Raw genomic sequence first — 26,981 nt, forward strand, 5'->3', positions numbered from 1 at the left:
GAGCTATAGCGCCGACACAAACCATTAAATCTTAAACACATTGCTCAGGGATAATGAGAGACATGATATGGACGGGACGCTTTTTGAAGTGCAGGAGATGAAGGCTGGTCACTCCCAAACAAAATCAATGCAGTTTGACATGAGACGACGAACATGTGCAGTTTTATTCCAAATTGAGATTTCAAGGCTTTGAAGCTCACGACTCTCCTAAGAACAATGACGCTGTGCAAAAAGGGTTTGATGCTGTTTTGAACCCTGCAGGCATTCATCCAGCCTGTCATTCTGACAGAAATTATTGCCTGTGTATTATTACAATACAATACAACTTTATCATCCCACTCGGGGCAATCTGTTGGAGCAGCTTGTTAGACACACAAAAAACACAGTAACAAACAAACAAATCATGATACGAGGGAGCTAAGTGTGGAATTGGTAACCCAGTCATCGAATCTTTCATATAAAGCACACCATCAAAAACCTGTGGAGTGTTTAGCTGTCAGACTGCAGAGAAAGTGAACAATTTGGAATAGTGGTTATTTTTACAAGCAGGTAAAACATGGAGACGCACTGATGGTAACTGAGAAACTTCATTTACAAGAAGTCCAGAATGTCCAGAATAAAATACAAATAGAATAAAATACAATAAATAAAATTATTTTGTGTGTATTATTTTATTACTATAGCAATGTATATGGCTAAACTTAATGTTAAATTCCAACATGGAGAACTACACTTTGTGTATCCTGTCTTCATGTTTACGTCGGTTTCTCTCCACATCTTGGTACGATTTTAAACTCTGTTCATATAATTTGTTGCACCAAAATTAGGATTAGCTTCTTATTGTCCAGGTCGGCCATGTTTTCTCCTTGTATGAGGGAGCTACGTCACATTTGGTTGTAAATTCCGTCACGGAAGAAATAAAATATATTAACTTTGGACGTCACATTACCATCAACCGTATCCTCTGCCTGAATCCATGTGAATGCAACACTGGGCCAATAAATTCAGTGTCACAGGGGATGAGTGTTGGTGTGAAGTGTTATCACAGTCCTGAACGTGTGTGGACTCTCAGTTTTAGATACATTTAGATCACGCCAACAGATGGTATTAGTGAAAGAACCTTAGGGAAGCGCCATCAGAATATTCAAATAGCCGAGTGCTCCAGCATACGTGTACATAATAAAGAGTGAGGGTGAAAGGACGCACCCTTGTGGCGAGCTTTTGGACGTGACTACACAGTCTGAAGGGCAAACATTTACAGAAACTCTCTCAAAGCAACGTTTCTATCAAATACATCATAATGAATGCAGACAAACAAAAGCCTGACACGGGTTTGCAGCCTTCCTAAGTGTTTATAGAGGTTCCCTGGGTGTTATTACACCGGCAGTGATCAGTAAATTGCTCTGTATAGAACTGCCTTAATAGGCCAATCTAGAACCACAGCATGCCGCATCTAAATATAATCTGCTACTGTAACCTTCACACACCAAATATGGCTCGGCTCTCTAAGCCTGGAAAACCAATGAAAGCAGCCCCGCCGCACTGCAACTGCAACTTTCCCTTTGGGTGACAACCAAGCATGCTGGAGGAGACCAGCCAGTCCAAAAACCTGCGGTTGCTAGGCTACAGGAGGACACACCATGACAACATCAGGAGACTTTTTCTCCACAATTGCGTACAACAACTTTTACTCTCCTTTTGGAAACTTGAACCACCAAATCAGCTCCTCTTTTTTTCCTTCTCTTTCTGACTGCGCTTCTGGAGGTGAGAGAGTCAAACAGTGGCAGTAATTATGTGTGCTAAAGGTCAAATGGAAATTTACGCCCCTGAAATCCAACGCTGACATGAAGGCATCAAACAGTGAAGCATCGTGGACAGAGGATGCACAAGCCTCTGCTGAATCTAGGAAACACCAAATTATGAATGAATTTATGGGAGCATATAATTTGGAACATATGAATCAAAAAGCCTCGCCTGCATGCTGTACGTTTAATTACATAGCAACATGGCCACCACCATCCTGGTGCCAGTAAACCGATCGCGCCGCGCTAGCTTACAGCGAGAGTGACTCATATGTTCTGGTGTGTGTGTGTGTGTGTGTGTGTGTGTGTGTGTGTGTGTGTTTTTATCTTTGGGCTGCTGCCTCCTCCCTCCTGCTCTCTTTAATACCAGTTTTCCACTGCTGCCCTGCCAGCTAACAGCCACGGAGCTGCAGGAGCTTACAGGGCGAGCCTCGCTTTGTGATGCAGGACAGCAGAGAGGCAGATGACAAAGACTGACAACAATACTTTTATTAGAACAGGGGAGAAGAGCTCTGGGCATCAGAATTGAAAGTTTTCTTTGGAAGCTGAGCTGCAGAAGTGAACGGAAACATAGCTGTGGCTTTAAAATGAGAAAAGTACAGAGAAGAGAAAGGAGGGAAATAATTGTTGCTCATGTTGCAGAAAAGAGAAGAAAACGCTTGTGTTGCAGCTAATCTGCAGTAGCTGATGTGGAAGAGAAAGGAAGAGCAACAGTGAGAAATAAAAGAAAGGGTAGGGGGTGGTGGGGTCCGTTCTATCACAGGCGGGGAACACTGGAAATTTAACAAGATGGCATGAAGACAGTGAACGAGGAGGAGGAGGAGGAGGAGGAGGAGGAGGAGGAGGAGAGGATAATGAATTGAGAGGAGAGGAAAGGACGCAGTGGGGAGGAGAAGAGAAAGTTAGTTTTCCCACCAAAATGCCCCCGAGGGAAACGGCCCTTTACAACAGCAAGCTACTGTCTCCATTCATCAAGAGGGGAACGATTCAAACAGCCAGTCGATGTGTTCTGACAACCACACACACACACACACACACACACACACACACACACACAGACAGAGGCTTTCTCTCTACAACACTGTCACAAAAAAATGCATATATGAATGTGTGTTCATAAATTTATGCCTTTGTACAGACTCTCATTTTTTGGGTCATCGCATGGACTTACATTCATTTCCTGGAGATTCACACAAACCCTACAAGAGCTGCAGTGATTAGTCAATTGATCAACCATTATTGATATAATCGATTAATTTTGTCAAGAAATAATGTCCACATTCTCTGGTTTCAGCTCCTCAAAAGTGAATATTTTCTGGTTTCTTTGGGTTGTTGACAAAACAAGACATTTGAGAACGTCATCGTGAGCTTTGAGAAGCACTGATTTTTTTTTTTTACCATTTTCTGACATTTTAGGATCCAAATAACTTAAGAACCACAAACACAAGTAGAGTTGCAATTATTATTTGATTACTTCCATGTTGCTGATATTTTGATGATAGATTAATAGTTTCTGTCACTTTTCAAGCAAAAAAGTCAAACATTTACTGGTTCCAGCTTCTTAAATGTGAGGATTTGCTGTTTTTCTTTGTTATTTATGACACTAAAGTCTTTGAGTTTTGGACTGTTGGTTGGACAAAAGAAGACATTTGAAGATGCCACTTTGGTCTCTGGGCTTTTTTTTTTTAAAGTGTCAGTTGAGTCACTACTAGGCTCCAGTACTGATATTTAAAAGTATCACTTAAGCACCAGTAAACCCAAATAATACCAAACCCTACCCTTTACCATTTATCCAAAAAACAGAGTTTTTCCAACTGGTGACACAGCATTTGTCCCCAAAACCACTTGCTGTCCTCAAATGAACTGGTCTTGACTCTGAAATGTGTCTCTGAAAACAGCTCATACACACACACACACACACACGCAGAGACCAGTGTGATCAGTGACCAAATAAACTGTTTCTTATCCAGCATTTTTGCTTTGGTGAATTTACATGAAGACAAATAAAAAGACATATAGTGGAGCCGTGGGTGTGGAGGAGGTGGTGGGCGAGGGGTTTACAGAGAGAAATTACAAACCGGTTACCATCTCTCTATTTAATCTGCAAGTAAATACACAATCTGAATATTCACAAGGGAATATGCAACATATGCTTTTAGGCAGGCATGCAAAAACACACAAAACTATCCACATTATTCACACACACACACACACACACACACACACACACACACACACACACACAGAATTCTGTTTTTCTCAGAATTAAAGTACAAAAGAATTTCAGCTAGTGTCAGTTATTTCCTGGAATGAAAGAGGGGAGGAAAAAAAAGAAAAGAAATGAAGGGGGTAAGCTCGCCTGCCAGCCAGCCCATCAGCCAATCAGCTAATTACACTGGTAATTGTGGTAATGAGGCTATGGAGAGTGCTCATCTGTTGGCCAGAAACCCCGTTCACGTGGCCACTTCCATTAATAACAGTAGACGATACAACCACCGCAGGGCCTTTCAATCCCAGCAGCACCTGCATACAGATGCTGCAGTCGCAAAGGTCCCGCCTTATGAACTGCGGTCGTTGTGGTGAATTATCACTGCGCTGCTGTCGCGCCGCCCCCCGAGAGGACTTGGCTAGAAAAATCAAAAACAGTTCTCTTTCTAGCTCTAGTTTTGTACATTGTTAGGAGCCGAGCCTCCAAACCTGTTCATTTATTCTAAGGCTAAAGAAAAAAAGAGTAAAATTCTCCTCTTTAAAAATGTTCAGACAAGGTTAACTGGCCACGAACCTTATCAGAGAGGAAAAAATACCAAAAATCAAATTAGAAAACTTGTCTCCATCAAGGAGAAAACAGAACTTCTTTATTAAAAGGGTTCTATCCACAAAAGCAAAACCTCAAAGACATTTTAACACAATGTGACCATTCACACACCGTCACCAGGCGCTGGTGACACACTGAGCCAGAACTGACCAAAACACAAATGTTTTTTAAGCATTAAACCGTCAACTTCATCACTGACTGACTGCCATTTGAGTATTAGATCGTTTCCACTGTTCTAAAGTGTGAGGTTGTGGTTCTAAGTTCTGTTTTACAGACCAGAGCCTTCTGGGTAAACCTCATTGTAACTTAAAGGGTAATTTAGGTATTTTTAAATCTGGGCCCTATTTTCACCTATTCTGTCCAAATGACCAAAAAGTTTAGGATTTAGTTGAGTAGATAACCTCAGCATGCAACCGCAAAACAAGCTGCGATTATAGCCATTCTATGTCATTCTTTGATTCAGATGCATCGGTCAAAGTACGTCCAATAAAAGTGCTTGTTTTTTCCGGGGCTGAGTCCTCTACGGCGGCCGCTGCTTCAACTATCACATGCAGTCCTTTGCTGCAGGTCATTCCCAGACTCTTCCTCCCCTTTCCCTGTCTTCACCTCAGCTGTCCTGTCTAATAAAGGCATAAAAAGGTTCTAAAAATATATAAAAAAAGAAACAACAATGGCAATTTCTAAAAATCTTAGTGTAGATGCTGCTGTAGCATCAGTTATATCAGAGCTGAAAAGTGTTTCTTCATTCTGAGAAGAGCAAATAATGGCACAGGCTGTTCTCATCATTTGCTTTGTTGATCTGATTTGTTCTTTCCGTGTAATAGACAGTGACAGTCAGATGTTTCATTCAATCCCCTGCCAAGAATCTTTTGAAAGTGTCTGCCCTTTTCAAAACAATTTCCAAGGACGACTTTTCAGATGGTTTTGTGTAACAAACTGGGTTAACATTTTCAAAATGTTATAATGACACTGAAGAAGAAAAAAAGTGTTACAGATCTATCGCATTTTGCCAAGAGCAGATCTGTTTAATGTGGTCAGCGTCGTGAAGTACCCGTCCACTGAATCAGGTCGATGCATCACTGATCAAACCAACCTAAAATGTAAAATGAAATAACTTGTATTAATAAGATCACAGACTGTATTTCCTTTCTCTATTTTCAGGTTTGTTAAATCGCTCTGCGACCTCTTTAAATCCTCCTTCTCCTCCTCTGAGGCTGACGTCCTGCCCACCCGGCTGAGACTCCACAGCTCTACGTGGTGTGAATGGATAATCGGTGGCGTATTCACTGACGGGCCCCAGACTGCTCAGCAAAAGGTGAATGGGCAGGCGGGCTGTCACGGAGCTAGAGACCTCTCAAACTCTGGCAGATTTTCATAAGAAAAGGCCATTAGTATGAGTGCAACACCAAGCACAAAAATTGATTTGGCCTTTCGCTCCACAACCTTGAGCGCCGACCTTCGAAATACCTGAGGGGGGACGCACATCTAAAGAGAAGGGGAAGGAAGGCGGATGAAGGGGAAAGTGTTGAAATTTGTAATGGAGGAAGGAGCAGGAGAGGAGGCGGAAGGGAAAGCAGCGTTGAAATTAGAAAGGGAAGGAGAAGTAAACAACTCTCTCAAGTTTTATTGTGCTGACAGTCCAAGAGCAAAGTCGGAGGAAGGTGTCGAGTCTTTCACAAGGACGCTTCGACAGAACCGCGGATGGCTCACATTGTCTGGATCTAATCTATGACCTTTTATTTATAGGAAAGTAGATTTTCCTTTCAGGTGATCCTGCTGCTTCTGAGGGCATGATATCGTCTCTGTTCATGCCTCCCTTCATCTCTCCACTTCCTCTTCTGTATCTCCCTCAAAACCCAGCCTGGTCTCCAGAAATGGCTGATGAATAACACGCCACTGTCTCAACTCATTCCTCATGTTATTACAGTGCCTTCTTTTGCTTTTCATGTGTCATTTCATACTATTTAGTCTGGACTGACTGTCAGGTGACGGAGTATAAAGAGGGACACATTTTAAGTGGATGCATCGACCAAACACAAGACTTTCAGCTCAGCGATTGTGGTTTGTGTTCTGTGTAAAACCGAAAGTGTTCTCGAGATAGCAGACAGTCGGGGATCTCACCTCCTAATGATTTGTCTGAGGATTTTTAGAACAACGGCGAGAACATCATTATCAAACCTCTACGGCTCTTACATTTTGTGAAGGACACACCTGACCGGAAGCTAATTGGTTCGGCAATGGAGGTTTTTTTAAACTCCAATTTTTAACTCAGATTTTATGCATATGATGGTGTGTTCTTTATTATATTTATTTATGACAGTTTACCTAAAATGAGGTTTAAAAATATCAGTATATCACCTTGATTATTGTATTGCAATATATTGAATCGTAAACCCTGTATCGTGATACATATCACATGTACGCTGCATTAAATGACACCTGAAAAGCTTAGATTGCATACATGACATGCAGGATTCCCTTTAAAGTGGCGTGCTGTTTCAGCCTGATCTCACTCCCAACATGTCAAATACAACAGCTTCATACTGCGGTGCTGCAGGTATCCCTTCAGCCTCATTTCTGGAGTCGCTCCTTTGGCGTTACGTTTTGTTGTGTCAAATGCAGATGACATGATATAAAGACGAGCTGCATGATGTGGTAAAAAAAAGTCACATTGCAATTATTTGACTGAAATTGATATTGTGATATGCAATACAATTAGTGGGTATCTTTATTTTGGCATTTCAATTTGTGTTTTGATAAAAAAAAAACCACACCATTAAAATCCTGTTTTTTTTGATCGTGAGAACAGGACCTAGTTCTGGTTCTGCGATGTGGATACTGCACTTGGCCATATTGCGATTTTGATAATTTGGCAATTAATTGTGCAGCCTCATTATAAAGAGTGAGAATTCCACATATGGAAGTGGTGTGGTGGATGGAAGGGGTCAAACAAAGAGGACTTTTCATCCAGACCGTTCATTTTGTGTCCCATGTGGAACCAAAAGTTCATGTTTTCTTCTTTGTAAGACTTCAGGTAACTTCTTTAACTTAGACGTTACATAACTCACAAAACATATTTACTTAAACCCAAATCTGAACTAATATTCTTGTTTCCTAAATCTACCCAAGTAGTTCTTGTGCCTTCATTTTGAAACTCTTCCCAGACTTTGGACATTTATTGTTACCAACTTGACTGCAGAGACCTGCAGGTGTAAAACTGGCACTACAGCTGTACCTACAGCATCGTAGTTTGAAGGCTGCTGATCCAGCTGCTGCGTTTGACGAGTTGGGAGTTAGAACATGTTGGATATTTATACTCCATCCCATGAGATCACTTTGCAAAACTCCTCTAGCCTGTCCTCTATCTCTCCTGCTCTCTCTTCATTGTTCCTTCTACTTCGCCCAGTTTTTTTTTTCTTTTTTTCTTTTTTGGCTTCTTTGCCCACGCTGTCAACTCCTATTGGCTCTAATAGAAGGCCCCCAGCTTACAGTGTGACAGATATAATCAGGTTTGGAAGAACAGCCTCAGCCTGTGGGACAAATGAAGGAAGGGGGGGAGAAAAGACAGAGGTAGGGGTGAGAGGGAGATGACTAGCAGGATTAAAAATGAAGAGGGGGGGGAGAGGAGGACTGGCTGAAAGAAGGGAAGGAGAAGCAGGTGAGGAGATGAAGGGGGAAAGAGACGATGATGAAGAGGGAACCAAGAAAAGAAAAGAGCTGTCGAGTTGTGATGACAGGTGAAAGTAAGGAGACGAAAGGAGGGGGGGGGGAGACGACAGAGGAGTAGATTCCACACTGGAAAAGAATAAGAAAGGAGTGATTAAGCAGAGAGAACAGAGAAGTGCCAAAACTGATGGTTGCATTTTAAAAACTAACCTCCACGGACAGGTTTTATTTCAATCTCCACAAGCTTAGATAAGCCAGGAAACTGACCCAGTGGGTTCTGTATCGAGTGTCACAAGAAATACACATCATATCCCTTTAAATTCCCAGACAGAACACACACGGCGCCTGTTGAGTGCCAGTGAGCCACAGCGAGTCAGCCCCAATCAGCTGAAATTCAGCAAATAGCCCTGTTCAGTCGACTGTAAACTGCATAAAAACATTAAGATTAATGAAAAATTGAAGAGCAATTCCTACAAAAAAATGATATCTACCGTTTGGAGAGACACCAAATAACTGCTGCTGTAAAACAGCACAGGGGGGTTAGACATCCTTGAGTCCTCTCTTTTCATTCTCACATTTCTGCGACACGGCCTGCCGACCTCGTGTGGAGAAATGACGTCTTTCCATATCGTTTGATTGTGCGTCAATGAGCTGGGTTTTATTAGTGGAGTTAAAAGTGTGAGAATATTTTCATGCTGCTCGTCACTGGGGAGCTTGATTGATATGATCTGATATGCTTTGACAGGGGTGGAAGAGAGGAGCAAGGGAGGGAAGGATGTGGAGGGAGGGAAAGATAGGACTTAAAAGCAAAAAAAGAGGGATGGAGGCAGGGGGAGACGGCAAAGCGGCGGAATATGAAAGGCTGGAATGTGATGGAGGGAGATAAAGGGAGAGAGAAGAAGAAGAGGAGGAGATTTTAAAAAAGAACATGAAGATGGAGGGCGGGGTGTGAGAGAAGAAGGGATTAAAGAAGAAGAAAAGGAGGGGAAGGAATGGATGAAGGCGAGAGCGATGACTGGTTAGAGATGAAGATGATGTGAGGAAGATGAAGGACAGGAAGGAAGGGAGTGTACTATATTAAAGGTTTAGCCCGAAGGAGCAAGCGAGAGGAGGAAAGGAAGGACAGGAGGATGAAAGAAAACACTGGGTGTGAAAGTGTGGACAAAGTGTATCTGGAACAATTAGAGCTGTTGCGGTGACGGACTTTCCCCTGCGGTTATTTAACAGTGTGTACGTGTTATTAGCGTCAGACATTTTGTTTGTTTTTGCAAATTGTTTCATTTATGATAAATGAAGAAATATGGTGCAGCAACAGTCTGTGTAACATTATCTGTAGATTTGACCCCATTGTGAGCAACTTAATGGTCTGAGCGAGCCAGCTGCTGGGTGCTGATCAAAGTTACACCAAGTTACAAATGAATTTCTGCAGTTTTTCTTTTTTGCAAGGAGCTGTATTGTTAGGGTTGGGCATCGGGAACTGATTCCGAAATTATGATTCCAAAGGATTTATGAAATTTTGATTCTGCATATCGATTCCTACTCAAATTCACTCATGCTAGTCTCAAATTAAACCAGGTACTGCAAACCCCCACTGTATGTCCACCTGGCCATCTGTCTGCACCTGTAGACGTGAGCTGAATGCATGCGTGTCTTCCTATCATCTAATGCATTTGTTTTATTAAATCATAAGTAAGTAAAGTAGCCTCAGTAAACCCCAAAATACTGACGGGATCACCATTGCTACAGTTATCTAGCTAACGTTAGCTTAGCTCAGTGTTTCTGCTGGTAACATTTTAACATTTATACATGATAATTAACATTTCACACAACACTGCTGTGAAAAACTCAGCAGGACACTCAGATAATTGTAGAGATGAAATCCAAAGGATACGTCCACCTCCATGACAAACTAACATACCGTGTGCTTCACAAAACGCAAAATGAAAGAGCAGCTTCCGGCATGAAATCTACTGCTCTTACGAGGTTTAACATTCACACAGTTTCTCTTAACTGTCCCTCAATATTACAACATAACAACAGGTTAAATAAACAGTGAAACAACATAAAACATGGCAACACATCTTCCAAGTTTGAAGTTGGATCATTTTTGAAGCACTGATTCATTCAAGTTTATGAATAAGAAAACATGAGCATAGCAGTCTGTGTGGTTGCTTGCCATCTCCTGTGTTTGGCTTGTCAATATTGACATATTTCAAAATTGCAGTTATTGTGACAGCACTCAGAACAATTAGGGAAGGATGGAGGAGAGAAAGAGTTGGAGAAGAATGAGTTAAGTTTGTCATAGCCAGAGGTGAAGTCAGAGTATGGAAGGCACAGAGGGAGATAACTGACATTAAGAGAGGAGAGAGGAGGATGAATAGGTGGGATTAGGCTGAGAAAGGGCCAGAAAGAGAAGAAACGGGGAGGAAGGAGAAAGACTGGGAGTGAGAGGAGAGGGAGGGCAAAGCTACTAAAGCCTCCAACTCAGATATGAGGCCACATATATTACAGAAAATTGGCCATCGTGGAAAATGCAGGGCAATTAAAAAAGGGCATATTGCTCTGAATGGCTTCAAATATGTGTCGCCTCAGGGCAGGTTGTGAGCTATGGCATCATTTCAGTGACATATTTTTTAGGGAAACGGCTCCTTTCTGATTGTTCTCTGAGTTCATGTGGAGTCAACTGACTCTGTGAGGTTGAAGAAACTGTGGCCCGACCCCACCGTCTCCAATACACCTTCATCACCCGCGGAGTAGGGGTGCAACAATGACGAGATTTTCCCACGGTTTCTTTATTATATATGTGACAGAACATACATATTTAAAAAATATGTCATAACCTCTTTTGTGTTAGTGGCCCGAAACCCAGATTGTATTTGGAGTCGTGGAGATGTTGGGTCCTCTAACAGCTGAAAAACATACCTAAAATCATTTTATCAGCTTGATACTTCATGACTTCTACTATTTTTATAAGAATGATGTAGAGTCGAACCGTTCAATTGTTTGTCCACAGCACTAACCCTCTTCAATCCTAAAAAAAAGTCCATCTGTGTTTCTATTATCGGGGTTTATTGACAGTCTGTTCATAAGATGTTAAGACCTTGTTGGAGTCCAAATGCACAGTAAAATACAGCTCAAACAATTTTAGCCGGAGACAGTGCCTACTTCTGGCTGTTCACTGATTTAGGGGTCGCCACAGTGGATCGTCTGTCCACAGCGGATCATCTGTGTCTTGCTGGCAGACTGGGCCAAACCTAACACAGCATGGGAATCTGATCTTTCTGATGCACATATTTGATTTGGGATAGGTTTTTCACACCAGATGCCCTCCCTGACCCAACCCTCTTCATTTATCTGGACTCTTAGGAACGCACTGGCAAGGAAGTAACCCTGGATCGAGCGCCTTGCCCAAGGAAGGACACTTTGACATGCTGACAGGAGGAGGTGGGGAACAAGCCACAAACTTGTGATCTGTTGATGACCCACTGTACCTCTGCGCCTCAGCCGCACAGCAAAACATAGGAATAATTTTGGAAAACATGGACAGTAAGATGAACTAGAAAAGAAAGAACAAACAAACTGGGACTCACCTTGACAATATCACCCAGGTAAACATCCTCCATCTTGTTTGGCACCTTCATCTGGAAGATCCGCCCCACCACCGCCGAGGAGTCCGGGAAAGCAGTAGGTGCAGCCGTGTTCTGCTGAGTCGCCGCAGTCTCACCCGTCTCTACAGCAACAGCATCCATTGCGCGGATTCCTTCCGTCACTTCTTGGAAGTCCTGAAGGAACGAGGAGTGCATGGAGGCCTCCAGCTCGCTTCCTCTGCCTTCTCCACCTGCCTCCATCAAGACCATCTCGCCCAACACGTCGATCTCCACATCTGCACAGACCGGCGGAGGAAGCCAGCCTGCTATGGCGAGAAGCAAGCCCAGTAGCAAGGCTCTAGTCCTGGGTAGTCTCACATCGAGGCCCCTGCTTGCCACAAGGCTTCCCGAACTTAGTTTATTGCGCATTCTTTGCCTTTTGTCGGCCCGTCACTGATGCAGAAAAAAAAAAATAAAAAGGAGGATGTCCAAGTGGGAGGGGGGGACTGACGGGGGAGCATGCACCCCCGACAGATAGAGCAAATCCCTCCTTTCAAAACTCCCTCCCTCCCTCTCCTTCTCCGCCCACTCTTCGCCTGGCGCCGGGTAGGAATCTTCCCTCCTTCTTCTGTTCCTCCTCCTCCTCCTCTTCTTTTGTCCTCTTTGTGCCCCTCCCTCTGCTTTATTCTTCCTCTTCCCCTCTTGTCCTTTGTGCTCACCCCTCAGAGGTTTAGGAGTCCCATTGTGCCGAGCACCTTTGAGATCTGTGAGGAGACACACAAGAGAGAGAAAGACAGAAGACACAGTTAGGGGGGAGTCGCTTTGAGAGCAAGATGGAAACATCCAGTTTCTAAATGTTCCACGTTCAGTCTCGTCACAACCTAAACACCTCAACTTAAAGCGCCAGCACTGAATCAAAAGTCAATCTTCTTGATAAGTTCAGCCCCTTAAACTGATTCGTGCCACGCAAATCTCATTGTCGATAGAAACCCATCATGAAGGGGGGGGGGCAGGAGGGGGATAATATTATCAATTCTGTGGAGTAATCTGATTAGTTCTTACAACAATTCGGGCTCTCACTTTCACCCTCGCTCCTCTCGCAACTCTCTTTATAAATTGCTCATTGGTGGGTTATTCACGGACTTCAGAGCAGGGAGTGAAAGAGTGAGACAGGCACAGTGAAAGAGGTGTGATGGAGAGACAGACAGACGAAGATGGATAGATGGAGGGGGAGAGTGAAGGTGATATACGGTGGGACCTTGGATTAGCCAACAATGCCGAACCAGTCAAAGCGTTCTTGGAACCGCTAATGAATGCATGCCTTCTCTATTGTGAGAGGGGTCAAAACGAGTGTGTGTGTAGGTGTGTGTGTGTGGGGGGGGTGAGGAAAGAGCAGAGAGAGAGAGAGAGAGAGAGAGAGAGAGAGAGAGAGAGAGAGAGAGAGAGAGAGAGTACTGGCATTTTAGCAGTCACTCTTAGAAATAATGGTTCCTAAAGGGTTCTTTCTGTAAGGCTGAGGGTTCAATGTTAATGATTGTTTAAGTGAGAAATCAGCTTCTCTGATGTCAATTTTTACTCGTCCCTGTACAAACAGTTTTATTGTCACTTATTAAATAACAACAAAGGCTTGAGTTAGTTGTTAATCTGGGGCTACAACATCTATAAAATGTCAGAGAATAGTGAAAAATATCCCAGTTTTTCAGAGTCCAAGGTGGCTTATTCGGGTTATTATTCAGTTGAGGTAGTTCAGGCATCTCATAAGGATGCCACCTGGTCGCCTCCCTAGGGAGGTGTTCAGGCACATCCAGCTGGGAGGAGACCACAGGGCAGACTGAGGACTAGGTGGAGGGATTATATCTCCACCCTGGCCTGGGAACACCCAGAGATCTCCAGTCAGAGCTGGTTAACGTGCCGGGAAAGGGCAGTCTGGGGTCTCCTTCTGTAACTGTTAAAACAACATTTTCTGACATTTTTCATGAAAAACTACTTGAATTATTATTCAGTTATTAAAATATTTTAATTCTTTATACCAGCCAGATTTACTTGCCTGACCGTGTATTTTACTTGCCTCAGGCAATCCTTATTGTTGGGCTTTGGTTCTACCCAGAACCATTTACTTCTTAAGAACCATTTTTTGATGTGTCTATCAAGGGACCCAGGGTTCCATTAAGAACCCTTTTCATCCAGAAAACACTTTTTGAAAGAAAGTTCTTCAAGGATTGTTGAAATCCATGCAGAACTCTTTCGTCAAGTGTTCTTTGACCTCGTTCCAATTCAATCACCTATCTTTGAACCCAAACATAAATTGGTTCAGAACCCCAAAAAGTAGGTCCCACAGCTGGAACCAAAAAGCAGCATTTTTTTTCTTGGGAACCAAAGTGGTTGTGTCGTATTCTCCGAGTTGCTGTGCAGTGTGCACCACTGTCTGTTGATGACATCCTTGATTACAAAGGTTCCAAGAATCTTGAACCAGTTCAAGAAATGGAGCTAATTTTGTGGAAAAGGACGGAGATAGTTCTAACTCCCCAAAAGGAACTCTGTAAGAGTATTATAAAAGGTTTCACTTGGAACCAAGAAGGATTCTCCAATAGGGACACGCCAAAGAACCTTTGACGGTTCTAGATAGCACCTTTATTTCTTAGAGTGTGTGTTTGTGTCCATGGTCAGAGTGGAGGACTGAACTCTTGTTATTCATCCAACTCTTTCATGGAGAAGAGGATCCCCTCCTGCGCCTGTGTGTGTGTGTGTGTGCGTGCGTGTCAGTGTGTGTCGACACAAATGATTTCCCCTGAGGCCTTTCGTTAGAGAGAAAGAGAATGACAGAAAGAAAGAATGAAAGAGAATAAGAAAGAAAAAGAGGGAAAGAGAGAGTGAGAGACCCCCACTGTGACTCCATTTTGCCCTGTAGCAGATGCCCGCTGGAGAAAGTGAAATCACCGCAGGAATTCCCTGGCAACAACAACACAGGGCCTCCCAGGTAGCTTTTGACCAACTAAAAAGACTCTTTGTTGTTGCTACCTCGCCCTTGCCATGCATCACCTTTGGACAAAACTTTGTTTTTAATCATGAACGCCACTCTGGAGTCTCCCTGCTGTTCAGGCTTTCATCCACAGAGTCGACTTCAGGAAGCCGAGTGAAATGACTTCACCTCAAATTCTTCTTTCCTCGCTCTACAAGTTTTTAGCTTTGTGAAAGTCAAGATTTTTTTACTCTTTGAAATGTAGTTTTCATTGATGCCACCTTGGAATTATTCCCCCTCAATATTTGGAGTGTTAAAGTTTTACCAAGCCCTCTGGAAAGTAGTCCAAGATGGCTGCCAGGGATAAACTCCATCCCTTTCATGTAGGCTACCTTCAACTGCGTTGCCGGGGGCAACAATCCTCCTATTTCCCCTTTCCCCTTATTGCTTTTCCACTGTTGTTCAGTCTGTCATCTGTTTCTCCTTCATTTTAATGCTCTTACTTATTTTCTCTCTGTCTGTCTCGCTTTCAGGATGTCTGTTCTTTTTTGTCTTGTCTACCCCTTTTTCCAAAAACATTTTCTTGCCTCCACCTGTCCTCTCCTTCCTCCCCCGTCTTCCTCCAGAGACTTAAGGTGGGCCACACCTTCTCTCCAAGGCCTTTTCTTTCCTCCTCTGCACTCGCTCACCTCATCAAAAACACAGCCTGTCTATTCATCGTGTGACAATGGAGCTGACGATGGCGGGGGAGTGTCGATATGCGAGAGCACGCGGAGCTGCCGGATAAAGACGAAATGTCAACGCAGAGAATGAGGGACACACAGAGACGGAGGGGTAGAGAGAAGCTGAGAGTGGGACAGAAAGCTGTCATTACCTCGACACCTACAACACCACCCCCCAAAAACACACTTCACCCAACTGCCAGCACTGATCACTCTGACAGAGAGACTGCTGAGGGAGGAACTTTTGGAAATGTTGAGTGGAAAAGAGGGAGTGAGAGATCATGACAGAGGAACAAAGACTGAAGACAGAAAGAGGACAAAGATAGTTTGTTTCTGCATTAGAATAAAATGTTTCAGGGCAGGTTCACACCTAAAGGTTCTGTCTGTAACTATAACCAGGTGTATTCTGTCACTAAATCTACCCAGATATTAACCACAGCACTGTTACATCATGAACAACAAGTTTGTACAAGATGCACAATGAAGAAACAACTCTTATGAATATCGCAAGAGTTTCCAATCTTAGGTTCCCTTCCAGACGCAACCCTGAAGGTCCGATTCCTGGACAAACCAATACAAGGATGAAGTATCTTTTCAATTTTCCAGTTGGTCTGGTTGCATTCACAAAGGCACAACCCAAACAGTCCAGAAATCGTTAACACGTGGTAGAAATGTTATTTGATTATTGGTCACACAGTCGGAGGGTACAAAGACAACAAACGGTTCTTTCTCAGCCTTGCTATCATTCATCATGAAGCAACGTCGGGTTCTGTTCTTGTTGCTGTTGATATGGAGCACATATCAAACTTCAGAGGACTGCGCACATGAACGCTGAATAAAACAACAGCTATTAAGTAATATCTCACTTCGTTGTGAGTCAAGGTTTGTCTCCTACCAAATTTTGGTAACAAGTCCCCTGTCATTTCACCAATCAGCAAACCAGGAAGAGAAAATGTTTTTTAAGCAATGAAATCGCTTCTGCGATTGGTTTGAATGGTGTTCACGTCAGAAATGAACCGCTCTGAGTTCACTTGATCTAAGGCTTCAAGGTGGACCAGAGAGAGGTTGTTTGGACGTTCAAGTCCAGTGTTCACACTAGGGTTGGGCTACCAAATAAACATATGACAACATCGGAAAATGGACTGCTTATCGGAGCGCTTATATCGGAGATTTTAGATGCAGTTCGATAAAATCTGATACTCGTTTTTTGGTTGATATCAGACCGATATCCGATATCAATATTGGATCAGGACATCCCTACTTTCACTGGATAGTAAATAGTGTGATTAGTACATTTGGAACAAGAAGTGAGGTCACTGTCAGACATCGTGATGGACGATGGCATCATCCACCCAACCCGACTTCACACAAACCCAAATGAACTGCACCAAGGGGGTAAACATTCCAGGGAAACACACCCTTAGATTAACTGTGCATTCCACTTGAACAGGGACGCTGGAATTTCCTAGTTTCCAACTGGAAAACCCCCCGAAGTGGGATTTCTGACTCAAATTTGGAGGAACCTCACAAACCCAGACCTCAAAATCAAAGATGTCTGCACATCTACCGCAGTGCTGTAGTACTTGTCAGCTTAGGTGTGACGTCATTTCCAGCTTTAACTTCAGGCCTCTGAAGCTAAATGGAATGCTCCGGAACATCAATACAAGAAACAGAGAGAGAAAAAAGGAAAAGAGATGTCATGTCAGAGAAACACAACCCGGGTACCTCCTGATTGGCCGAAAACATCAAAGAACCACTAAGACATGAGACATGGAGAGCTACAGCAGAGAACTCTGTTTGTGCGTGTGTGTGTGTGTGTGTGTGTGTGTGTGTGTGTGTGTCCAGCTCTGCCTCAGACCACTAACATCGCCCACAGCTAGGAGATTACCATTTAGCCCGTGGAAGCTGGGGCCAGTTAAGGGGAGACTTGGGTTGTGTGTGTGTACCCCGGGTGCCATGGCGACACCTTTGTCCCGAACAGGCACTTAACGATGTCTGTGTGACTCTCTCCTTATTGGCCGAGGTGGTCTTTCAGAGCCTCCGACTGCCCTGCAATTACTTAACCAGTGAGTGCAGAGATTTATGGTGTTGGAGGGATGATTGTCCGGAAGACTTTCCCACATGTTGATCATATTTAGGCTGCGTGGGCGGGAGGATGGATGGACTGGGAAATTAAAAGCCACTCAGATCTGAGCTCTGCATTTATTTTGAGTGCTGAGATGCACTAAACCATTACTTAAACAAATTAATTCGGCGATATGCACTGATGTTGGTCAAACTGTGACATTTGTCCTGACTCAAACTGAAACAGCAGCAACTTACAAAGAAATCGAGGAAAGCTGAGCAGCGTGTGCAAAAACAAACCTTTTTATAATTGGCTTCATGTTGCATTTGCTTCACAACAGCAGGGATAATTAAATGGGTGTACTCGTCAGCCTAATAGGGTGGGTTTCTGACTAAATACAAAGGTAGTGTCCTCAATAGAGAGCTGGAACGTGGCTGATTACAAAATGAAGTTAATCCTTCACACTTCTGCAGCATGGATGTGTAAATTCAAAAGTCAATGCAACACTAAAGCCTTGTTTTTCTGTGTTTTTATGTAAGCTGATGATTTTCTTAGAGAAAAAAAAAGGAATCCTGGAGGTTAATTTATTTTTTCTGAAACCACAGCAGCTGCGGCGCTAAAGAAACGAGGCAACGCTGTGCAAAGAAACCCAAAAGGAAATGGAAGTGTGATGACAACAGACTAGTAAAGAACACGGGGTTTGTCCAAGTGAGATGTCACCTCAAATATACTCTTACAAAGGTACTGAATCCTGGACTGATGTCCAAACATGCTACTGTCTTTTTCAGACTGTACACTGGCTGCTTCTCAGTGATAAAAATAAATATCCAGACATGACTCCAGCTCCCCTGCAGCCCGTCTCCACTATCAGGTTGCGAGGACGTCTTTATAAATAAACAGTTAACTGGACACTTGCATGCTTTTACCGCCTCTCTTCCTCCACAGGGGATTGAATGGACTTGGACAGGAAAATGGGGGAGAGGGCAGAGGAGACACGACGGGGGGTGGAGGGAGGAGAGAGGTACCGGGGGATTTCAGGGATGAGACACGAGGCTAAAAGGAGAGACGCAACGGGAGATTTGAGATAATTTGTTATCAGTTAACAGAACACAATGTGAAAACTGCTCTGTGACATCTATAGTTAGAAACATGCAGATGCATTTCCAATTTAAGTATATGCTTTATTTAGAATATGTTTACTGTTTTACCTTGATGAGTCTTTTCTAATGGGAAACCACTGTTATAGAAGCCAAATATCACACTCTTCAAAGCAACCATTGGTAAAAACAGTAATTTTACCTCAGAACACAGGAGTTGTTGGTCTACCGCTTCCTCAATCTGGTAGGTTGTTTGTGTTATTGTGACTTTGGTGAAGCCGATTTAACCCTTTAAAACACTGAAGTCACACAATAACACAAACAAGCTAATACCACTGAGGTGGCAACTCTCATGATCTGTGAGGTAAAATTATTGTTTTTGCAAATGGAATCTGGTGGCTTTGGACAGAGTTTATATAACTTCAGTTTTCTGTGGGTAAAGTCTGTCTGACAGCTAAATAAAGCAGTGAAAATATTCTAAATATAGCCCACACTGCTGACTCTGTCCACAGCAGTACATTGCTAAGTTTCCTACACCGGTACTCCTGCTGCTTCTCCGATCTGGGGGCGTGTCAACCGCCATCTCCATTGACTATGGATAAGTACCACTTCAAAAAACCTGAACTATCCCTTTAATAACAGGGTGGATTCCAGTCCACTTCCCTCCTCAAACTGCCTCGTGTCCAAAGCTTGCCGAGGTGTGTTTTATGCCTCGTTACCCTCCAACATTTACAGCTTACAAAATGTCTTGATAATTGGCAGGAGTGAAACCCTTTTCATCTTAGAGTAATAATCTGTGTTACCTCTGCAAATAAATGTCTGCTGCTCCTCTCCATCTCTCACTGATATAAAACAATAATCATTCAACCTGCGGCCCGATTGTGAAGGAGAACTGCTGTAGTGCTAAAACGATGAGTTCATGTATAATTTAGCCTTAATTTATGAATCATTTAAGCAAAATGTTCAACGTTTGCACAATGTTTTGACCATTTTAAAATGTCAGGATTTGCTGCATTTCTCTTGTAAATTGATATTTTTCTGTTTTAGCCTGTTGGCCAGAACATTTTCCGATGTTTTCTAACCCATCTGCTGAAATATATGGATGTGTGCAGGGTTGTGTACCAACAAAAAGCTCAGATTATTTCCAGAAGCTGTGATCTTTCACTTACAGGAAGTCTCTCTACAGACTAAACTCCCATAACACATTTCACCCTGTTCTACAAAGCGATGATCTGTTTTGCCTTTTTTTTTTTTTTTTTGTTTGGGTGGGGGATAAGGGAGACATCCTGGGTGGCATCATGAGACTTGAGAGACTTTACTGCTGTCACTGGGGTCTGATGAAAAGGAGGTGAAGGAACGGAGGACGGGGACAGGAGGAGGGAGCTTTGGAGGCAGCAGAGGTAAAATTTCTAGAAAGTCTTTGATTCCCTCCCATGGGAGGGAAAAAAAGCTGCACCAAAGGTACACACACACACACACACACACACACACACACACACACACACACAGTTTCTGACTTAACAAGGTGAGTATGCTGTAAGGAGGAAGTCCAGCAGCCCAGACTGCTGCTAAAATCTTTACACAGCACACAGAGATATGGACTGTAACTAAAAGAGCAAAGACCAAGGACAGGCAAAGGACGAAGCAACCCTGAAACTAAATGAGTTCAGTAGAGGTTAATATAGTGTTACATGTGTTTATATCAGCTGTATGCTTCACAAAAACACCCCAAAAATACATTAATTTGAGCTGAAATGATGAGACATTTGAAGACAAAGGAAGTTTCTCATACCAATACCAATAGTGGACATGCCTCAGATACAACCTAAAATGTTGGATCCTGTATCGACAAGTACGCAAGTCTACGCACCGATCCAATACCACTGAATGTATCAGCACTGAAAGGACAAAACTCTGTGTTTTTAATCAGCTGGTTGAAAATTAATACTCAGCTGATACACAAAGTTCAGGTATTGGAATCAATACCAGGAAGGAAAAAATATTCACAGAGCATCTTAAATAAGAGCAGATTAACTGATAATGACATTACTTGTTCATTCTGGGCCAAACACTAACCAGAATTATCAAAAAATATCTTGTTTGGTTTATGGATGGAAACTTTGAAAAAGATGAAAAAAGGCTCTCTAACAGCTTTCAGTTCTCTCGTAGATTACAGCAAGAATTTGGGAGCAATTTATAGTAATGTGTGAATTTGATTATGTAAGTTTGACAAACTATTATTCCTTATTTCACTGCAGTTTCAGTGATTTGTGTTCATTGTGGACTGTGGAAAAAAAATCATGATTTATAATGATTTTCATATGATAATATAACTTTATCATGCATGTTGTTCACATTCAGCACCAGAAGTCCGTCTAAAATTCACCTCAGCAGCCAATAAGAACACAGAAACGCCACTCAGCGGCCAATTAAAGGACAGAAACCCCCCTGTGGCGGCCACAAGGACGAGGCACCGGCACTTCAGTGGTACTTTAAAGTCCACTCCTCTATTATTCCCCAGTCCCCCCCCCCCCCCCCCCCCCCCGTCACCTTTCAATCCTCCAAAGTCACAGCTGATGCCTCTATTATTGGACCAGACAGACGAGAACGGCCTGAGAAACACAAGGAAGCTCCTGGACTGACAGGTGACATGGACGCCACGCAGGATGCAAATGTTACAACTATTACACACACACACACACACACACACCTCAACAGCAGGTTTCTGTCTCTGCAGGTCGTATTTTCATCGCAGCCATTTGAGCAAAACTCAGGATTACACTGAGCTTTACCTTTACAATAAGATTTAGATATTTAGTGCAGAGATTTTCAGTATTTAGCGGCTCTCATCCTGAGAGATCTGCTGTGTGTAAACAGGAGTGAGATTATGTTTCTGGTGTTTGAGGATAGAAGAAGTGTGCATTGTTCTTCTGCAGTGTGTGTGGGAGATACAGAGAGAGATGGTGTGTGTGTGTATTTATGGTCATTTAGGTTCATTATTGGAGACTTATGGATGAATTTCAAAACAGCAGCTGCATCATGGGAAAAAAAATCAGTGAGGACTGATGCTGCCTCTGAAACAGACTTCAAACATGTTCAGATTAATCTGCACAGATAATTACAGAATTGCAGAGATTATGTAAAGATTATGGAGCTACAGTTTAACACAATACAGCAGGAACGTAACCAATCACAGCGCAGAGACACCGTCCATCCGTCCAGTCTGTGTCTGCTGTCTGTTAGCTGGTTGTGAGGCGAGCGATGGACGGACCATATGTGTGAACATACGGCAGTCTGTGTGTCAGCCAATCATGAAGCAGCTCAGCCTGAAACGCTCCCAATGAAACGCTGAATTATAAACCATGTTCACTAAGGAGACGAGACAAGGAGATGAAGAGACTAGGAGAGGAGACAAGGGGAGGCAACAAGTAGATGAAACAACAAAATGAAACAAGGATGGAGAGGAAAGGAGACGAGGTGAGAAAACAAGGAACGAACGAAACGAAGTAAAAACAAAGAGACGGGATAAGTAAAGGCTAGGAGCCAAGTAGAGGAAAGAAGAATAGGAGACAAGTAAAGAGTAGGAGCCAAAGAGAGGAAACAATGAGCTGTGAGGAAATAAGGAGAGGAAACAAGTAGACAAAACAAGGAAAAGTGACAAGTAAAGGGTAAGAGCCAAGTCGAGGAAACAAGAAAAGGTGAGGACACAAGGAGAGGAAACAAGGAGAGAAGTCATGGAGAGGAAGCAAGGTGAGGAAACACAGAAAACAAGGAGTGGAAAGGAGACAAGGATAGGAAACAAGGACAGGGCAGCAGTTGAGGTGAGGAGAATAGACAAGGAGATGAGAAGAGATGGGAAGAGGAGACAAGAGAGGAAATGAGGCCATGAGAGGAGACAAGGAAAGGAAACAAAGACAAGACAAGAAGAGGGGAGGAGACAAGGAGAGGAAACTAGTAATGAATGGAAAAGGAGCGAAGAGGAGCAGAAAGGAGGTGAGGAAAGAGAAGTAGAAAACGTTTGACATTTGACAGAAATACAGATGAAATGATAATTTCGTGCTAAGTGGAACTTAAAGTTGTGAAAAAAAAACTCCTCTCACTGATCCAACGAGATCTGACTTAAACGCAAATGAACAACTTATTAATTCTACAAGAAAATAAACAAATGAAATGAAACGTTGACTCATGACGGAGGAGGTTCTCAGAGAGATCAGAGCAGAACAACACGGCAGAGCGGTGGGAGTCACAGCTCCATCAGGGGAACAACAAACATGGATGAATTCTCAGAAATTAGGAGAACAACAGCTACAAATCCAGCTGACAGAAATAACAGCTCCCGGCGGAAAGTTTCCGGCCACTCCTCAGCTTTGATATACAGGAGGAGGTGGTGGAACCTGCGTGTGACGGACGGCTGGAAACAGATGTGAACCTGACTCATAAAACACGGAGAGAAAAACACGACAGAAGGACGAGAAAACACCGAACATCAGCTCAGGCTCCAGGGTGGAGCAGCCCAGAGGTAAATATGATCCATCCTGAAACTAACACCGCACATCAGGCTGGAGCGTCCACTCCGGGACGGGCAGATGTCCATCCATGCTGGATGAACGGAGGCACAGATGTGGATGCATATGTAACAGAAATGTGAGCCGGTAAAAAGGGATGTGGCAGCGATTCAGAGGCTGTCATGAAATTAATGTGCCGTTCATGGGTTTTAGTTGAACGCCAACGCTGGAATTTGCATACGAATGAGTTAAAATACTGAAAACAGTAGGTCAAAACCAGCATTGTGTTTGTTTTATGGCTTATTTCCAGTGCTATAAGTTCCCTTCTAAAGACATGCTAATAAAAATATAAGTAATACAAACTGTAAAGGGATAGTTCAGGTTATTTTAAGTGTCGAGTTTGGAGAAGCAGCAGGAGGACCAGTTTAGGAAGTGAAGCCATGTTCTACTGTGGACAGGGTCAAAGGCAACATGTATTTTAGACACCTAAAAAAAAATCAGTATCGGTTTAAATAGATGCTATATTTACAATATTTTCATCACTTTATCTTTTCTGGCAGGAAATCACCATCACAGACAGTGATTGACTGTCTCCACATCTATTCCAAACTGATTTTGGTGATTTAAAAGGGTCAGTTCAGATTCACCAAAGTTACACAATAACAAACTAATTTACTGAGGCAGCAGTGGACCAGCACCTCTCATCTTCTGCAAGGTAAAATTACTGATTTCGCCTATGGAGTTTGGTCTGTTTGGACCGAGCCAAGGCCTATAAAACAGCAGTTTCCTACCAGAGTAGATGGTCTGACAGCAAAGCACAGCGGTGAAAATACATTTTGCTGCTGACCCTGTCCACAGAAATATGTTTCTTAGCTTCCATGCTGGTGCAGGGGCAGACCGATCACCATCTACTGCAGGTAATATGGACATATGGACAAACGAATGAATCTGAACTATCACTTTAAGGGGACAGTCCTTTTCTTTCTATGTATTGTGTCCTATTGCTCCTAACATGAAAGAAACACAGTTTTTAATAGTGTCAGAAATAAAGGCTACACTATTAGCACAAAATAGTTACATTTGAAGCTGCATCTTTTGTTCTTCGTCTATTTTTTAGCTGAAATGTTCATATGCTACTTTGTTTTTGGTCTGATTCATTAGAGACGGATAACACACCTTCATTTACTCATAGATATTTTGGACACTAACATTTTCTTCCTACACCAGAACTCCTGCTGCTTCTCCAAACTTGAGGCGTGCCGACAGCCATCTACTGCAGGTAATACACTGACTATGGACAAATAATCTGAACTATCCCTTTAAATCTGCTAAGAACACACAGGAGATCGTGTGAAGTGACATGCAGCTCATCATTTAGGTGTGGAAGCCGTTGTGAGCTGCAGATGTTCAAACACACAGCAGGGGATCAGTGACCTGACATACTGTAGGGTGGGGCGGCTCTTCCGGACCTCCCAGCGTTCCCAAAAACACACGGAGAACGTTTGTTTTCTTGAGTTACACAGGCGACCTGCGGTGACCGGGACGCCATTTATTATCTCCAACAACACGATGCTTATCTGCCAAATAAATCCTTTCATCCAAAACAAGATTGTTTTACCAGAAAAGCATCATGCAGCAGCCTGTCAGCAGGCACCTGAGCATTAAAAATATCCTCCGCTCTGTTGTTTCAACTGTGATATTAGAAAGCAGAATGTGAACTTGAGCGAGATGAAAGAAACAGAACAACTTCCTGCTGTTAGAAAATATTGTTCATATTGACGACAAGCAGGTTTGAGTTTCCTATACGGTCAGAGCGCGTGTTCCTGCCGCCGCTGTAATGCCTTAACAAAGCCGTTCTGTCCCCCGCAGGGCTCAGTGTGCTTTAAGTTCCTCGAAATGAGGATTTAATTTGAGGCGAGGCAGAAAAAAATAAAAGTGGAACCAGCGGGGCAGAATCATGGGAATTGCGGTTCTTTTGCGAACGCAGCCAAACACACGTCCACTTTGATTAGAGTTGTGTTTTGGAACGTCGAAGCATCAGCGCTTTCGCCCGCTCGCTTATAAGGCTCATAGGCTTTAGAGAGGGAGAGGCTCTGTGTGTGTGTGTGTGTGTGTGTGTGTGTGTGTGTGTGTGTGTGTGTGTGTGTGTGTGTGAAGGCTAACAGCTCATAAGGGGAAAGTGCGGCGATGCTTTGCGCATCTCAGTAGGCTAATTATAACAGTGCAACCGCTGCAAAAATGAAACATGAAAGAATTAACAATCACAGAGAGAGAGGAGAAAAAAGTGGAGGAGGAAACACAATTATTGTTAAAGAATGTGTAGGTAGCAGCAGTAATTACATCTCACTCCAATTAGACTGCTGAAGTTGTGTTTTCTCTCTCTTTGTGTCTGGTTTTTAGTTCTCAACCTGTTTCTCATGTCAAGTGTTTTATCCAAAACACAAAGCTTTTAGAGCTGCACAAATAATCATAATTGAAATAAAATAAATATGGCCAGATGCAAGATCCAATATGCAGAACTTAAACTAAACAGTATTTTTTTGATAAAGGAAAAATGTTTTATAGTGAGGTCCTGCAGAGCTGCAGAGATGTCACAGCCTAAAAGTTTTGGTCTCCAGATGAATAAAAACCTGTTTATCTGGTAAAAACTTTGATAAATATCATGATTTTAAAAGTTTTTTTTTCAGCTAACATGAAAATTATAATGCAAAATTAATTTCTACTAATCGTATCACATATTGATACATACATGACGTGTAGGACATTTTAGCAGCACGGTGAAGATTTAAGACACACATTTTGCATTTAACACATATTGCACCTCCAGTGACTTGAAAATTGTTGTCGGTCATATCGTGATTTTGATAAAATTTTGATAAATTGTTCGGCCTTATCAAGTTGTACTAATATATGCACAAAGTTCAGGTATCAGGAAGAGCAAACCTGTACGTCTCTGGATAAAGAGCAAGAAAACTGATTAATTAGTCTTATAACCCACAGACGAAGACAGGTGGGACAGTGTTTTGCTCTAGGACACTTTGACTGGAGGAGGTGGGGATCGAACCACCGACTTTCTGAACAGAGGCTTCATGTCATTGGACGTGTCCTTCGTCTTGTCCTCGTCTCACATTAGACTCATAATTACAATAATAGCAAATCATGATGGCATGTTTGAGGACAACCCTGAGTGTCATTCATATTCACGTTCTCCGTAGGTCAAGGTCTGCTGTCAGAGTGTGTGTGTGTGTGTGTGTGTGTGTGTGTGTGTGTGTGTGTGTGTGTGTGTGTGTGTGTGTGTGTGTGTGTGTGTGTGTGTGTGGCCTGGACCACCAGCTAAGACTTGAGATACAGTGACAGCTGGGAGCAGCTGCTCACGTGTGTGTCTGAATGTGTGTGTGTGTGAGAGAGAGACAGACAGCTGGGGACAGTTGCTAGTGTGACAGAAAATGACAGCCAGGCACCACGAGACCTTCTATATGGTCTCCACACACACACACACGCACACGCACACACACACACACACACACACACTAACCCGTTCAGACAGGCAGCTCTGCAGACTTGCTAATCTGTGCCCTTTAATCCGAGGGTGAACTTTTCCCTCCCAGGTGCCGTCCAATTCCCCCTGAACGTGCTCTGCTCTCCTCCTCTGACAGCTCCGATCGGGTAAACAACCTGATGGGGACTATTTTTAGACTCAGACTTAAATACAGTCAGAGGTTAACGTCAGTTAAAGTGAAGTAAAACTCGTCATTTTGTAGTT

At 43.0% G+C, this 26,981-nt stretch overlaps 1 protein-coding gene across 1 annotated transcript in view; it reads right to left on the reverse strand.

Annotated features, from left to right (window-relative positions):
• dag1 (dystroglycan 1) overlaps nt 1-26,981 on the reverse strand; it is a 70,517-nt gene that overhangs the window by 19,293 nt on the left and 24,243 nt on the right. The window contains exon 2 of the mRNA XM_084742106.1: nt 11,874-12,634. Coding sequence (XP_084598232.1) covers nt 11,874-12,299 — 426 coding nt within the window. The 5' untranslated portion in view covers nt 12,300-12,634. The remainder of the gene's footprint in view (nt 1-11,873; nt 12,635-26,981) is intronic.

This window comes from Lutjanus erythropterus, chromosome 2 (assembly GCF_056507025.1).
Source record: "Lutjanus erythropterus isolate fLutEry1 chromosome 2, fLutEry1.hap2, whole genome shotgun sequence".
NCBI lineage: Eukaryota > Metazoa > Chordata > Actinopteri > Lutjaniformes > Lutjanidae > Lutjanus > Lutjanus erythropterus.